A 15,615-nucleotide genomic window follows, 5' to 3' on the forward strand; every position below is an offset into this window, starting at 1 on the left:
CATACCGTGCTAATTAAACGCCAATTTCGCTTAAAGCTACTGTATTACGCACTGTTAGACCCACCGCGAGCCCTTTTTTCGAGCTTGGACCATCAGAAAGTAAACAAACCCCCCTCCGCTAGACAACCACATCGTGCCATTGTTTTGATACTATCACCTTGCCCAGTTGGATTCCATCACCACATTCCTCCTCTGGACAACGAGACATTTCATCAAACAAGCTGCGCTTTTCACAGTACTGCTATCAATACCATCTTACCTTGCAGTTTTTAGTCACAATCAAGCGCTTTCCAGACCATGTCTGCGCTGCCGCCTCGCCGCTCGGCTCGGCTTGCTAAGGTGAGATTTTCCTTACTCCCAACACGCTCTTCAAGACCTGCTGTGGCCTAACAATGACGATGCAGAGCAATACCGGGCCCGAGTTGCTCATCGAGCCGGAGCTCACAAAAGAAATTGGTCGTGCTGAGCCCGCCACCAGCGCAACTCCCAAGAAGAGAATCCCCGTTGCGTCGCCTGCCACGCCTGCGACCTATGCTTTGAAGCCCCCTAGCACCGAGATGCACCCCAGCAAATTCCACGCGACTACCGCAGAGCCCTCATCCGCCCTCAGGCTGGGTTTCACAGATATCACCGCTGCTAGGAAGCGCGACAGCTCTCATGGAGCTGGACTTCAATCTACCCCCACCAAGGTTGGCGGTGTGCCATCTTCCGCATTCACTCTCCGTGTGCCCCATGGGGGTGATTATCTGGGACTAGGGCCCGAAGCCCTGCGCGTCTTGGAGGGCCTCAAAGAGAAGGCTGCCGAGTACAAGGCCGACATCGTTGCTCAACGGGCAAACGAGTCGACATCTGCATCAACCGACGCCAAGAGCCGCACAATTGCTACGCCCAAAGGCAAATCTGGAAGATTTAGCGCGGCCCATATGGCGGAGTTCAAGAAAATGGATTCGATTGAGGGACATGCGTCCGCTTGGAGAGCACAAAATGGAAGGTTCCAGCCTGTTATCACACCAGGCGTGAAACGATCACTGTCCAAGGCCAACCTCGACACTACGCAGACTGGCTTGAAGCGAACACCTTCAAAACTGGAAGCGGGATCACAGTCCTCCGTCACAAGGAAGTTTGCATCAGCAACGAAAAGCGCCAGCCAGCTCCCTTCCAAGAAGTTAGACTTCAAGGCTCGCGCTAGCGAAGAACAAAGCTCTGCCAAGGACGAGCAGCATTCGCTTTCCTCCAAGAGATTCAAGAAGAATGCGGCAGATGATGCTTCGACAACCCGGCCGATGGCACAAGAAAGCATTTCAGTTTCTCGCCCAGCATCTAGCGTCAAGAGGCCCGCTGCATCCAGAATCGCCCGACCCAGTCTTTCTCGCCTGATGAGCCCAACCAAATCATCACTGGCGAATGCGATCAGCCCCAGAAAGTCTGAGATGCCTGTTGCTGCATTGTCACCAAAGCCAACATTCAAGAGCCGATTGGAGGCGCTCAAGGAATCAAGGGGGCTCAAGCAGTCAACTGAATCTAAGGAATCAACTGAATCCAAGGAGTTTAAGGGGCTTCAGGAAGTAGAGAAGCCCAAAGAATTAAAGACGCTTGACGAAATCAAGGCCCTCAAAGAGTCAAAAATAACCGACGACACTGTCCCGAGTCAGCCTGACACGCCTCTGAGGCGATCGGTGATGAAGTCGGTATTTGGAAGCAGCCTATTTACGCCTAGAAGGCAGAGTGCCATTCCACAGCCGGTCGTCACACCACCCCGATTCTCCAATTTGAATGTCCATCGTCTTGCTGCCACTCAACCCGTGAAGAAGGTGGTTAAGCATGTGACGTTTACACCAGAAGTTACACGAACCATTTTCGACCCGGATTCTCTGACGCTTTACAAAACAAGTGCTATTAAGAAGATCTTAACACGTTCCGAAGCGAAGGAAGCCTTGGCAGAACAAGGTTCGGGAAGTATTGCTTATCCCGATTTGTCCGCCTACAAAGATCTCTTGGACGCGGAACCTGAGAGCGCAAAGTCTCCTACTCCTACTCCTTCAGTACCTGGTAAATTCACCTTCCGAAGCGACCACACAATCAAATTTGGACATCCATCACCTATTGGCTTTGGGGCCTCTCCTGGCCAGTCGAGCGTACGCCAAGTGCGTACTTCTATCAAGCCCATATCGGATATGCCTGGCAGCTTTCCCGACCCAGTCTCGCCGAGCTCTCACCCGGATAAAGAGAATGCGGCGCCCTCGTCGCCAAAGGTACTTTTAGGCGTTCCACATGGAATGTCTAACAAGAAACGACATCGTGCCGGCTCGGTCGATGAAGACACTGATAAGGAGGCTGCCGATCGTGCTGGAAAGAAGGCCAAGAGTAGCCATGTTCCGGAGGGCCAAGCTTTGTTAGCTCCTCGTTTGGCTTCAACTCCTTCTGTTAGTGCGAAGAAGCCTACGATGACTCGAAGCGTTGGCAAGACTCCCGTCCGTCCCATTCACCGAGCCGTTCACTCGGTATCGCCCTCCAGGAAACGACCAACATTGAGTATGAGTCGCCTCAACATGCTTGCCCAGCCTAAAAATCGTGGTTAGGTAGCCACATGGGCGCAACGGAGAAGAATGGGAAAGTTGTTTTTTGGTCCTAGCCGTCGACTGCGGAGAGATTCTAACGGGAACGGATCTTAACTCGTCAGGCTGGCTGGAAGGGGGCCTTTTTATCAGGGTGATTATTTTGGTATTTTACCGGTTCGGCGTTGGAAACTACACCCAATCGATGCTTTTGCTATGATGAAGGAAACGTCACAATGCATGATGGAATCCAGAGCTATGGATCCCTTGGTGTTTTAAGTAAGAGTGTTCTTTTTTTTCTACCTCAGGCCTGTATTTGGCTGGACATGGTTGGTTCGAGCACCACATTGCTTTCTTTTTTTTCCCCTTTTTTTATGTTTGGCTCGGCGCTGGAAGGGAAACTGAGAATTATAGGAGGAACATTGGCTTGTTTTTCTGTGTTTGAGATAGGGCGACGCATGGTCGGCTTGTGTACGAGTATTACTGCAGGAATCGCTGCGAATGCCCAATTAACGTTCTTCGTATGCTAGAGAAGGCTACTTCTGAATTCTATCCTTGTGATTGTCAAGCTGCTCCTGCCATATTTGTGAAAGTCTTAACGAATCTCTTTTCTCTTCTTTTCTCTCCCCTAAAGACGACAGCCCTGCCTAATCTCACCATCTAAAACGAAAACAAATAATCTTCAAGCATCGATATAAAATAGGGGTTGCTCAGTAGTCTTATTCTTTATCCACTCATTTGACTCGATAGCTCTTTAATACGATCATCCCCAGGAGTCGAGAAATATTTCACCACGTCACCGACTATGAAGCTCCCAGACGGGACAAACATCTTCACCTGCTCATTCTGCTTCTGCGTCTACATCGGGTCTCCCTGCGTTCTCGGCCGCTCATGCCGTCTGGCGTGCCACGTGTGCTCGACGGCCATTTTCGATCTCTCCATCTGCTGGGTATGCGGCGAGGTAATTTTTCAGGGGGAAGGGGGCGTGAGTTTAGGGTGGTGTTTCTGGCATGGAGACTGTTATGGGTGTTTGTTGTGTGGGAGTCGTGTGATTTACAGGGGGGTGAAGGTGAGGGAGTTGGGTGGTGAGAGGGGGAGGGGGATTGAGGAGGTTGGGGAGGTGCCACTGTGTTGGGATTGTGGGATTGAGATTGAGGTTTGTGAGGGGGAAAATGGGAGTTCAAGGTTGAAACAAGCTGTGAGTTTGGTTGAGGAAGCTGGAGATATATTTGATATGGGCGATGCTGATATGTTACAGGTGCGTTTACCAGGCTGTTCGCGCAATGACCGGGAAAGAAGAGATAAGAATACGAATAAGAGGTCTTCGGGTTCATCCCGATTCAATATTCGGACCAACGCATCTGATCCTATTGATGGAGAGCCAATCCGTGTTAAACAAAAGCCAAAGATACCTCGGCCATGTCATAGAGTATGGCCAAGTCGGTTGCCCATATCCCGTTTCTCAGAACCAGGTTGATCATTTACCATGGTTTTTGCTGCTGTTTCAAACATGAACAGTTACGAGCGTGATAGGAAACTGCTGTTGGAGCTTTTCAAAAGCCTCCTTTCAAACGGGCTACGTCGTTGGAGTTTCTCTTGGGAATGCTCGCAACCCATGTGCTGCTACCTACCTGTTTACCTAGTAATACCCAAGGTAATATATTTACTAGGTAGATATACTATGAATTGATGAATCCCCGAGACCATTGGCTAAATCTTGCTAATCTTGCTATATATGGAGATCTATTGTCCCATTCGTCTCTATTGCTATATCATGAACGCAAACTTACACGCTTAATCAGCGCAGCGGCACCTTTGCTTGGCTACTCTTCCAAAACGGGCCGTAACTGTCTACAGCAGAACGTCATTGGCAGACGCAAACAATTCAAAATGAATGCAACATGTACAGTGCAGCGCATTGAGATTCGTACCACAAATCGGCGATAACGTACTGATGACGTTATCACGGCCGCCAAAGTCACCTGCCAGCTCCAGCGTCGCACCTCAGCTGGATTGAAGCTCCAACAGGCTGCGCGCTAAACTCGAGGCTAGCAGCATTGCAGCCATCCTCGGTACTTTGGTACCTCTGAGCTCCATGTCTTCAATTCTTACGGAGCCCTTTTAGTGAGGTTTCAGCGGGCGGAAGCCCTAGTCTTTCCTCGGCTGCGTCGTAGCTCGGCTTGTATCTCCCCGTAGCTACAGCTCGGCCACAGCAGAGCGCCCCCGGATGCGGGAAAATGGCTCCCATGGCGCAGCTCGAGAAGCTTTGCGGATGCCTCCAAAGCTGGTCGTTTGAAGGGGCCCTGAATGAGCAGAATAGACGTTATCAACTGTATCTGAAATGCCCGTGAATGGGAGACGGGCACAGCTGGAACATATTGTAGACTGAGCACATCAACAGCTTATGAGGCAGCCCCTACGACGCGGTACCTGCTGCACTAACGGCCCAGCGCCCCGGAGCCCTAACAGCGTCACCACAAAACATTTCACGGGAATTAAGCGAGCCCCAGCAAAAACACGCAGAGCTAGCGCCAGCAGTGCTTTTTTTTTCCGGAGTGGGCTCTGGCGCAGCACAGAAGCAGAGAGAGTTTCCGCCGCATTGAGCTGGTAGCGAACCCCCCCAATACCTACTACAGGCCGCATCGTGCATTTTTTTTCTTCAACTGCATCCGCAGCACAGCCGCTCTGGTCTCTCCGAAGAACATCCAGACAGACCGACTCGCGCGCCAGGAGGGCCATGCGATCTTAACCTCTTCCTTTCCTCCACCACCAAGTAGCAACGACTACCAGCGCCGCCAGTATTCAGCCCCTCCGGTAGGCCAAAGCGACCAACATGTCACAAGTCGCCTCCCAGGTACGCAGCCTATGATACCATCCTGCCACAGCCGATGTCATGATGGCGTTGTCGCCGTTGCTGTGTTTTTCTGTTCCTCTTCCTGCCCGTCAATTCGATGCTCGGCCGCCGTCGTGGACCTGCGAGCGGGCTCTAGATCCTTGCTATATACGCAATGCGCCGCTGGCCAAGCAATCCTTCCCGCACGGATAGAGACGTCGTCGTCGCTGTCGCCCTCAACCCATGCCCTACTATTTGCTCTCTTATATGCACTCTATATTCATTCCTATTTTGTGTTGCTGTTACTGACTGCCTCGTCATGTAGAACCGGTTCGCCTATCTCGGTACTTCTTCCCCCTCCTCTTCGCAAACTTTGCTGTGGCTCTCAGCCCCTCCTTCTGTCAACGAAAAGCCCCCGCCGCGATAAAAAATCTTAAATCGCAGCACACTGACCCGAGCTTCACGCTGCAGGCAACGACTCCGACGGCGAGGAGAAGCCCGTCGTCCCCGTCAAGACCGTCGACAAGGCCACCGCTCGCACCACCAAGCGCAATGTCGAGCCTCAGGCCCCCGCGGCCCCTTTGAGGACTGGCGGCAACCGCCGTGGTAACCTCGGCGGCAACGAGGGTGGTAAGTTTGCGCCATCTCCGTCTCTCGTGAAATGACAATGCCGTGGCGGCAGTCTGTCTGAGACACGCATGTTTCACTGATGCTAATTGCTGCTGTGTAGCTTTCCGTGATCGCGCCGCTGGCCGGGAACGCAACCAGGGCCGTTCCACCGAGGAGACCCCTAGAGATGGTCCTCGTGGTGGTCAGGGTGCTCGCGTCCGTGGAGGTGAGCAAATCCCATCGAACGACTCTTTTCTTTAACAGGAGTCTTTGCAGCTTAGAAGAGACATATGCTGACGCTGAGATAGGCCGTGGCGGACGCTTCCCCCGTGACCGTGACGATAGACATCCCCACAAGTCCGGTGCCACTACGTAAGAGCCATGCCTATTCATCCTCTCAGTTTTGTATCTAGTATTGACACAAATATTACAGTGGTTCCGACAAGCAGGCTGCTCAGTCTTGGGGTGCCACCGAAGGCAATGCCGAGCTTAAGGACGAGCAAGCCGGTGAGGCCATTGCCGAGTCTGAGAAGAAGGACGAGGCCGAGAATGTCGCTGCTGAGGAGCCCGCTGAGCCTGAAGACAAGAGCATCTCCTTCGCCGACTACCAAGCCCAGCAGGCTGAGAAGAAGGGTGCCTTTGACTCTGAGATCAGCATCCGTTCTGCCAACGAGGGAAGCAAGATCGACAAGAAGTGGGCTGCTGCCAAGCCCCTCGAGAAGGAGGAGGATGTCTACTTTGCCGGCACCGGCGGCAAGAAGCAGCGTGAGCGTGAGCGCAAGGTGAAGCAGACCGTCGACTTCGATCCCCGCTTCGTTGAGCCTGAGCGAACCCGTGGCGGCGGCCGCGGCGGTCGCGGTGGCCCCCGTGGTGGCCGTGGTGGTGACCGTGGTGGTGACCAGCCTCGAGGCGGCAGGGGCAACTTCCGTGGTGGACGTGGCGGCCAGGCTGCTTCTATCAACACCAAGGACGAGTCTGCCTTCCCTAGCCTGGGCAACTAAACTGCCAGCGACTCATGAAGTCCTCAAAGACCCTCTCCTTGGCTGACGGACCGGGCAAAATTTTACAATGTGCTTCCCATATTAAGAGAACCAAAAGGAGAATCCAATATGTGTGGAGGGCTTTCAAGCCTCTTTTTATGTTTTGATAGTTGACCAAAAAAAAAGAGAAAAAGTTTGATTATGTGGCTGTGGTTGGTCTTGGAACTGACTCGATTTTTACAACTTGGCTGAAAGTATTGCTGCTTTCCCCCGCTTTCCCCCAAGTTCTTTCTGTTTCCAACTCAGCTATATGCAACAACAGGTGGGCTGCGTCTTTTGTCTTTCTTTTTCCTTGTATGTAAGGGTAGAGGGTGAAAATGAGATGAAGAGTGAGAAAATGAAAGGTTGCCAAGTTATTTTTCCTATACCTCTTTGGTTTTTTTTTTTTTTTCTCTTTGGACATTGATGGTACGTACAAAGAGAGAGAAATTGCCTTTTGATACCATTTCTCTTATTCCCCTTTTCTTCTCCGTTAGTGAAGACCGGTTCTCTATATCAAGTCCCTAGAGACATTTGGAAACTCTATCTCTTCTGAAGGGATTGGTTAAGTGAGATTGGGAAATGCTGCTTGCCTGGATACTTTTAAAATGATAACTCTTCTTTTCTTTGCAGTCAATTATACATGGACCAGGGTGCGTCGCCCTTGTGTGAATGGTAAGTTTGTAGAGACCAAGCAAGCAGACATCAACACCTTCACGAAAGGTTGACAAACCAGACCCTTCCGTACTCCCCAAGATTACATGACCAAAACTGAAAGGTCTTAGCTGTTCAAGAACACGTCTAATCCGCTCTGGCTACCGCTTTGGCTACTCAAGCAAGAAATAACACACAAGTCTACTTCTTCAAGTGCAGGTAATATTTTACAGGGGTCAAATGCTTACAGATCTCAAATATGCTACTGCTTAGTCCACCTTGTGGTAGTGATGACAAGATCTGAACGACTTGAAATGCATCAATAATCAAGACAACGACAAGTTCACGGAATTCCATGGTCAAGTACAGACAGCCAAATAGAAGATTGATCGTTTTATTTCGGATACAAGATAACTTCCACCGCCACTCATCAACTAATCCGGTCACCCCTTTCATATTTCCCCTGAAGTTACTAAGAAAAGAAATCGTCGCCGTTATTCACGCATCCAGATACCTGTGACTCCCATATATCCCGCTTGGCTATCATAATTGCCTTCCATCAGTAGCCCAAACCTCAAAGGCGTTGTCCTCCGAGTCTGTGTATGTCTCTTCGCCATTGGCGGCCGCGATAAGGCGCTGAGTGCCCTTTCGATGGATTTTGGCGTCCTGGGCCACAGTGTCAAGCTTCTTGACGACTTGCTCAAGCGTCTGGGTCAGGCTTCCAAGGCTATCGTTCATCTTTCTAATCGCTTTTGAAGGCTCTTGGAGTTCAGTCTGGCAGGCGCAGCTTGTAGGTTGCTTCGAAGCAGCAAGTCCCTTGTCGCGAATCCTGGTGGCCATTTTCGAATAGAAATCCTTCTTGTTCGAGGTCTGGCGTTGGCCAGGTTCATGAATCTTGGTCGAAGAAGAAAGGGAAGAGACACCGTGGCTTAGGGAGTTGAGACGCATTTTGGCGGGCCAACCGTAGCGTTCGGCGACTGCTCCAGGGGTGTGAAATTCTGGTCCAAGGTTCGAACTCTCTTCGGCTGAGCTTGCACCCGTCGCCTCGTCAGCCTCCGAAGAAGTCGTCGGGTCATCCAACAGGGATTTCAGGGGGCCAGGGCCCTTCGAATCCATAGAATCAGACTCCGCAGCAGATGTTTCCGGTGGAGAGACGACAGTTTCCTTGATTTTGGCGTTCTCTCGGCGAGCCAAGATACCATCGGCGTTGGTCTGCGCTTGATTCTCGAAATCCTTAATCAACATTTCTAATGCTAAACCTTACCTGAGGTGAATCCGCTCTGGGTTGCCTTTCTCTGAGTGCTGGAGGCGGTCTTTGTGTGGTGAAAGACGTTGAACAGTTGACAAAAGAACAGATGGTGGAGCCAATCAAACAATGAGTTCCAAGGTGACGCGTTGCCAGCTGGGCGTTGAACAGAGGCGTGCCCCGGAAGCTCAACCAGCAGAGTGACTTTGATAGAACGAAGAAAGCATAGACAGGCAATGGACGGGCGCAGAAGCGAGAAAAGAATAACGTTCTACTCCTTTCGGGAAAGACTGGCAACTTCGCATTTACAAAGAGACTGCAAGCGGAACCAAGCCATTACAATCATTTCCTGACCTAGACCGAGGATAATCGAAGCGGTTCACAGAGCCAAAACGCTCAACGATTAGAAATTCGTCAATAATAACAGATGATGAACTTTTCTAAGACCGGGCGACTATGTGGCTTGGAAGACCCATCGCCTCCTCTCCCCAGCTTGGACGACAAATCGTTTTAGAGGATTGAGACATCTGCCAACAAAGTGCACTAGGGCTATATATAGACAGACTGGATTGATATATGCCATGATTTCCTATTCAACCCTCTTAACCGGTTTTGTCTTTGCCTTTACCTCTCATCCTACATTCAAGCTCATCAAGTTCATCAATTATATATGATTCATGCTTTGAGGACCTTGACAAGTTCCTCGAAAACCTCATCACCAGCCTCCGTGATGCTAGAGTTGCCGCCCATGTTCTTTGTCTGTAGACTCCCATCAATAGCGTTCTTGATGGCCCCTTCAACAGCCTTGGCCTCATTGGGCAGATTGAGAGAGTATCGCAGCATCATGGCCACTGGCACGATAGTTTCAATTGGCTTTACCAATGAATTGTCGCAAATATCAGGGGCAGAGCCTATTTTCTCACCGTTAGCTTTTCTCTACATCTTTACTCTCTTCCAATCTCTCTCTAGTAAGGAAAGGGGGTCTTGGATACACCCCGTGGGTGTGCTCGTAGATCAAATTGCATCTAAATGCACACTGAAGTAAAAATCCATAGAGCAGAGTCAGCTTGATCTTCCTTTAGAGCTTACTTGTTGAGTATATCTCCAACATCAACTAGTTCCTCTCAATCCTCCTCCTCAGTGGAGCATCATCGACGTACTTGCTCACACCAACCACCGCTATTAGGCCCCAAACTCCATGGATGAATAAGCCACTACTTCGTATACGAGTGCAGCCTTCTTACAACTCATCTCCTCTTTCTCACATCCAACTTTGGCTTCTCACATATTCGCGATCCAAAAGCTATCCCCAAACAATATAGCATTAGGGCATCTTCCCCCTATGTACAGCATACTGCAGCTCGTCTACATGATTCTCTAAGAATAGTAGTGTAAGTAGTTGGCAGAGAGCCCTGTTTAATCTTATTCAACATAACGCATTAAAAAAATTTCCTTTGCTTTGCCCAACCTGTGTCTCTGCTTGCTTGTTTTCTTGTTAAAATCAGATATATATGTCCCTTTGGTTGTTTTTTTTCCTTCACACGCCCATACGTTCATATATGCGCACAAACTCTCTCTCTCTCTCTCTACCACACTGCCCCTATCGAAGGGTCCGAAGCGTCTTGCTTTGCAGAGATGATGACGCCGACTGCCCTCCACCGCCTCCTCGGCCAATGTTTTGCTGTGCTCGCCGTGCCGCAACATTGGGCGTGTTAGCACAGTAGCCACATATGTATACACTTGGCATGGTACGTCTGCTAATGTTGACGCATTTACCATGCAGCCACATCTCGCAGGACTCGCTAAAAACGGCTTCGTGTCAGCTAAATTCAGTTTTTACAAGATTGTTAAACATACCACTGAAGCATATAATCATTGTCTTCATCGGGCTCATTTCTGCTGCACACGCATCGAATCCTGTGTCCCTCCATTCTGTAGTTCGAGTCCGCCATGCTGACTGGGGATATGGCACTATTTTTGAAATTTACAGAGCCGCTCGAAGTCAGAATGCGCTGGTGTGGCCGAGTATTCTCCTGTACGGATCGCTTCTGTCGGTTTTCTACCACCTTACGCAGCTCGCTCGCTGCATCTCCTCCCCTCTCGTGATGATCTGTCATAATTGTCTCGGCTTCGCTCTCCCCATCGATTGGCGTCACGAGAGAAGGGGTCGACGCACTCCTGCTCCTGTCACTGATGCTCCGCCGACCTGAATGGAAGATTGAGCCCACTGGCTTGCGTGGGTCGGGCAACGCAAACGATGCATTGAATGAGTTGGCTCGGCTGGGAATGATGATTGGCTCCTCGTCGGTAGAGGACTCGTCATCAGAAGATTCCCAGCTTCTCCGCGTTGATGAGAGCTCTCGGGAGCTTCGACTACGGGTAATGCTCCCAGACTCCTCCACCACCACTGTCGTTTCCGCTCGAGCTCGCCCATGTGCATCTATAGTGAACTTTACTGATGTCCGTGGTCGATGAAGCTGGGGTTGAGAGGCAAACTCGGGAATAGACGCCAAGCTCGACAGCCGTCGCTGGCTCTTGAGGGGTGACATCCTCCCAGACCTGGAGAGCTGCGACCCCGACTTTCCCACATCTGTGTTGATACTCATGCCCCCAGCCTGTGATGACGGCCTTGAGGCGGATGCCAATGTCGGCAATGCGCCCCGGCCCATTGCCTTCTTGCTCCGGGTCTCACTTAGGCTGCGGTTCAATTCTGGGCGGCTCATGGCCTTGACAGGGGAACTTGTATAAGAACGATCTGGCATCTTGCCCCTTTTCGCCTCCTTCATGCTATTAGTCCGGCGAGGCTGGGCCATCACACGAGAGTTGCCGCTAGCTTCCGCAATGGGCATCATGTCCGCGGACGAATTGTTGATGTGGTTGAATTCGGCTGTCATCGAAGACGTCGGGGGCCGGCTGTATAGCAGCCCTGGGTCCACACCTTCCATGGGAGTTGCCAAACCAAACGAGTCTTCCATGGATGTGGGAAACATGGCAGACGCGGCCATGTGAGCCGTAGTCTGCCCCGAGGAGATGGGCGGTTTGGGCGCCAGCATCCTCTCCCTCCGGGCCGGCTGGTTGATGTGTTGGGCATTCGGCTGGACATTCTCTTGGTTTGATGATGGTGGGGGAGGCGGCGGTACAGGGTCTTGGAAGAGCTGGATATCGCTGTTCCAGTCAAAAGAACCGGTGTGGCGGTGCGAGGGCTGAAAGAAGGCGGCGCCTGCTGTGCTGAAATCCAAGTCCATTCCCATGGCGGGGTCCCAGAAGTTGGCCTGGCCCGGGGGGGCAGACATTGGGTACACAAACATGTCTTCGGCGCCGCCCATCATGCCCGTCATGCCCTGGAAGCCGTCGCCAAAGTCTGGGTGACCATAGCTCTGGTCATCTTGCATATTGATCTTGGGAGCGAGCTTCTGGTCGCTCTTGTGAGCCGACGGCGGCGGCGATAGAGGTTGGGCTGCGTCGGATCCTTCAATTGTACCCCGGCGGAGCTTCTTCGGCGACTTGGTATGCGAGGAGGAGGAAAAGGCAGGGCCGAGTTGGGCTTCGGAGTTGACAGCGGCCTTTGTCGATGATATCAAAGCTGCCGGCGAGGAGGGCAGGCGTCGAGACGGGTCGACGGGCGGCGGTGGGAGATTGGGATTCGACGGCGGGATGTTGGCTCGGGTTGCAATCTCGATGGCAAGCCGCTCGACAGCTTGCTCGTCGGCGGACAGCTGTCGCTTGTGGCCTAGAAAGGCCGATGCGAAGGGAGTGGCGGGCACAAAATCTGCGAAGGGGAACTGGGCCCCCCGCAGATTGCCCGGCGTGGCGTTGAAGACGGAATACTCCTCAGCAAAGCGAGGCGTTAGGCCGCTGGTGTCGGCGAAGGATCCCTGGGGAGGTTTCGGCGTCTCGAAAATCGGGCTGGGAAAGGCACCCGAGGTTGGAGTCTGCTTCGGCGTGGGCGGCGGGTGAGCGTTTGGATCTCCAAAGCTGCTGCTGTGCGGAGTCAAGGAGAATTGGTTAGCCACTGTTGGAGGGAGCGGAGGGCAGGCATGCTTCAGAGTGTTTGACAAGGCGGACATGCCTTGATACTAGCTGTTGATCCTCGCTCATATCAGCTCGAATTCCTGTTCGCTACGATAAGCCAGACACAAGCATCCCAGTGCGTGCACCGTCAATTCGGGCCGTGGGGAAGCCCCGAAAAGAATGCTGTGTATATAGTAGTATATATATATAATTGCTTGCAAGGGAGGCTTTTTTTTTTTTTTTTTTTGTTCAATTTCCTTTCCCTCGATGCAATAGTGGTGTGCTTTTTTGTATTTCTCCGTTGAGGGGAGGGCGGTATCAGATCAGATCCAAAGGGTGCAGAAAAGCTGTCGAGTGGGTTGCTTGGTTGCTTGGGCAAAGAGTAGTGTAAAATCGCAGTGGCTCGTTTCTCATTATCCAAAGTGCTCGTGAACGGTCATGACAAGATGCAAAAGAAAGAAAGGAAAACGTCGTATAAATCCGGCACTGGCTCTGCAAATGCAAAGGCGGTCAAAACAAGAGGAAAAGCACAAAAAACTAGTCTTATCAGCCTCCTTCGCTGCTCTCGTCGATAACGATGCCAATACACGGGCGTGAAAAAGGGAGAGGGAGATGTTTGTCTTACCGGAACAGCAAAAGCCAACGCAGAGCAACGGCAGAACGCAAGGCAAAGGAGAGGGACAGGCGAGCAACAAGGGAGGCAAGTCTTGTCCTGCAGCTCCACTGAGCATCAGCCAGCTATCCAAGGGCGGACACGGCGGCTGTGCGGCAGGCAATGGACGATGAAGCAGACAAGAGGACGAGGAAGAAAGAGACAGAGTTGGACTTGTGATGGGACAGCGCAGAGGCGGAGAGGAAGCCCAGCAGGTACAAGTACAGTATGGCGACTGGCAGCGGTGGTGAAGGCTGTACTGCGTGGGTAACTTCTAGGCAGAACGGGCCAATTTCGATCTAGGTAGACGCTGCAAATGGAGCCGTGCAGCGCAGGTGCAGCTGGGTGGGCCGCTGGCAGCAGTGCACGCCGGATTGCAGCGGTCTTTACTACAGCGGTCCTGTCGCCGGGCAGCTGAGCTACAGGGCCTGATCTGGCTGACATAGGGCACGGTCGCCGGGGTCATGGCCACCCATCCTGGGCCATCTCTAGAGAGCTGCTTGTACGAGTACTTGTGCGAGTAATATCTTACTAGTCGTATGTGCTACTTTGCTCCGAACCAGCCCGTGGGAATGACGGCCATTGATGTTTCTCTTCGAGCAAGACACACTGCGTTGGCGCCTTGGTTGCACCCGTAAGATTAACAGAAAAAAGGGGGGAAGTTGGGCTTTTGTTATGGGCGTCCCTTACTTGCATATGCACTCCGTGTGTGTCTACGTGCTGCTATAAAACCTCTCCCAACTGCTGCATGGATTAGATAAGAAGGGCTTTCGGGTGCTCTTCTCCGCATGCCCAATGGAGAAAGTAGCTCAATTCTTTGATCTGATTACCTAGACCAGGAACCATGACTGTGAATCTTTCCTTCTTCCATCTCCGATGACGGTCTTCGTATTTTGCTCATCTAATTTCCCAAGCGCCGTAGTACAGTTTACAACTTCCGTTGGTAACAAATAGCCCGAGTACTGCCACAATTACTAGCACTTCGTTCACAGCGCTACTGACATATAGATGGGCGGTCCAGCAGCCCTCTTTTGCCTAATCTGGGACAAGTCCTTCTCCACCATGGATCCCTCCGGTGGATTAGTGCAGCAGAATGACATGATGGAAAAGAAGCTGCGCAACTCTGTTTAGCTAGATGCTGTGACTATTAACACTGCTATTGATCGTTACCGAAAAGCATCTTGTGAGTACGAATATGTGCCAGCCTGGTGATTATTACTGCTTACAGGTGATACACAATAGGTCCGGAATTATAGTGTAAACAAGGCTACAAAACGCCATTGCCATGGCAGCCTTATCTTTAGATCCGATAACACCGCACATGTATACATAAAATCTAGAACCTGCAACTTCACAAGCACTGTCGAGAGATGCACAGCTTTAAGTGAATTCAACTTTAACTATTTTCTAACAGTTGACAAAAACTATTTCAGAACATTTCAACAGCGCTCCTCTCGATTTCAATGCTCTTTTTCAACCCCGGGCGCTTTCTTGAGCCTCCACGTCAGAAAAGCCACAAAAACGCACCACAACTCACGAGACACAAGCAACAAGGCTTATCTTACCTAATACTACCACAAACTCGGCTTATAACCAATATCCAAGCCAAACTTTTACCGAACAATGTTGATATATATATATCTATACACCATGCACTATCCAACAATTCTTTTACAATGTTTTGATTCTATATTCGAATAGTAATTGCCACCATACAAAAGAGTCCCGGACGAAATCCGATCTCGATCTTCCCCAGACTCGGTCCTCACCAACTAGGCAGCCACGCTATGTCCAGAACTGGCATAAGCCATCCTGTGCACGTCTCTTCCTATGCACAAAACAAACATAACCTGCATTTAAGAAAAGAAGAAGCTGAAAAAAAAAAAAAGATCTTTATTACCCAATACGGAACATCTCAAACTACGTAAAAGTATTAATATGTAGGTACCCAATCGCCTCAACAATGCGGACGAACCAAAACGCAGTAACCAACCAACTCACAAGATCAATGAATCAGAAGACAAAGATCTAAACTC

At 51.0% G+C, this 15,615-nt stretch overlaps 4 protein-coding genes across 4 annotated transcripts; 2 read left to right on the forward strand and 2 right to left on the reverse strand.

The window, feature by feature from the left end:
- Window positions 1-297: 297 nt before the first annotated feature.
- On the forward strand, window positions 298-2,579 carry TGAM01_v201189 (hypothetical protein; the record flags this gene model as incomplete). The annotated part of the gene is made up of 2 exons (XM_024548708.1): window positions 298-339; window positions 405-2,579. 2 exons carry the CDS (start codon window positions 298-300, stop codon window positions 2,577-2,579), a joined length of 2,217 nt encoding a protein of 738 aa, XP_024406524.1.
- Window positions 2,580-5,388: 2,809 nt separating this feature from the next.
- Window positions 5,389-6,998, forward strand: TGAM01_v201190 (hypothetical protein; the record flags this gene model as incomplete). The annotated part of the gene is made up of 6 exons (XM_018805422.1): window positions 5,389-5,409; window positions 5,714-5,732; window positions 5,860-6,018; window positions 6,119-6,223; window positions 6,306-6,369; window positions 6,431-6,998. The coding sequence occupies 6 exons, from the start codon at window positions 5,389-5,391 to the stop codon at window positions 6,996-6,998; spliced, it is 936 nt and encodes a 311-aa protein (XP_018661331.1).
- Window positions 6,999-8,213: 1,215 nt separating this feature from the next.
- Window positions 8,214-8,915, reverse strand: TGAM01_v201191 (hypothetical protein; the record flags this gene model as incomplete). Its single annotated transcript, XM_018805423.1, has 1 exon — window positions 8,214-8,915. The coding sequence occupies one exon, from the start codon at window positions 8,913-8,915 to the stop codon at window positions 8,214-8,216; it is 702 nt and encodes a 233-aa protein (XP_018661332.1).
- Window positions 8,916-9,591: 676 nt separating this feature from the next.
- On the reverse strand, window positions 9,592-12,983 carry TGAM01_v201192 (hypothetical protein; the record flags this gene model as incomplete). The annotated part of the gene is made up of 3 exons (XM_018805424.1): window positions 9,592-9,767; window positions 10,693-10,718; window positions 10,774-12,983. 3 exons carry the CDS (start codon window positions 12,981-12,983, stop codon window positions 9,592-9,594), a joined length of 2,412 nt encoding a protein of 803 aa, XP_018661333.1.
- Window positions 12,984-15,615: the final 2,632 nt, after the last annotated feature.

This window comes from Trichoderma gamsii (assembly GCF_001481775.2).
Source record: "Trichoderma gamsii strain T6085 chromosome Unknown Scaffold_3.2, whole genome shotgun sequence".
Taxonomy (NCBI): Eukaryota; Fungi; Ascomycota; class Sordariomycetes; order Hypocreales; family Hypocreaceae; genus Trichoderma; species Trichoderma gamsii.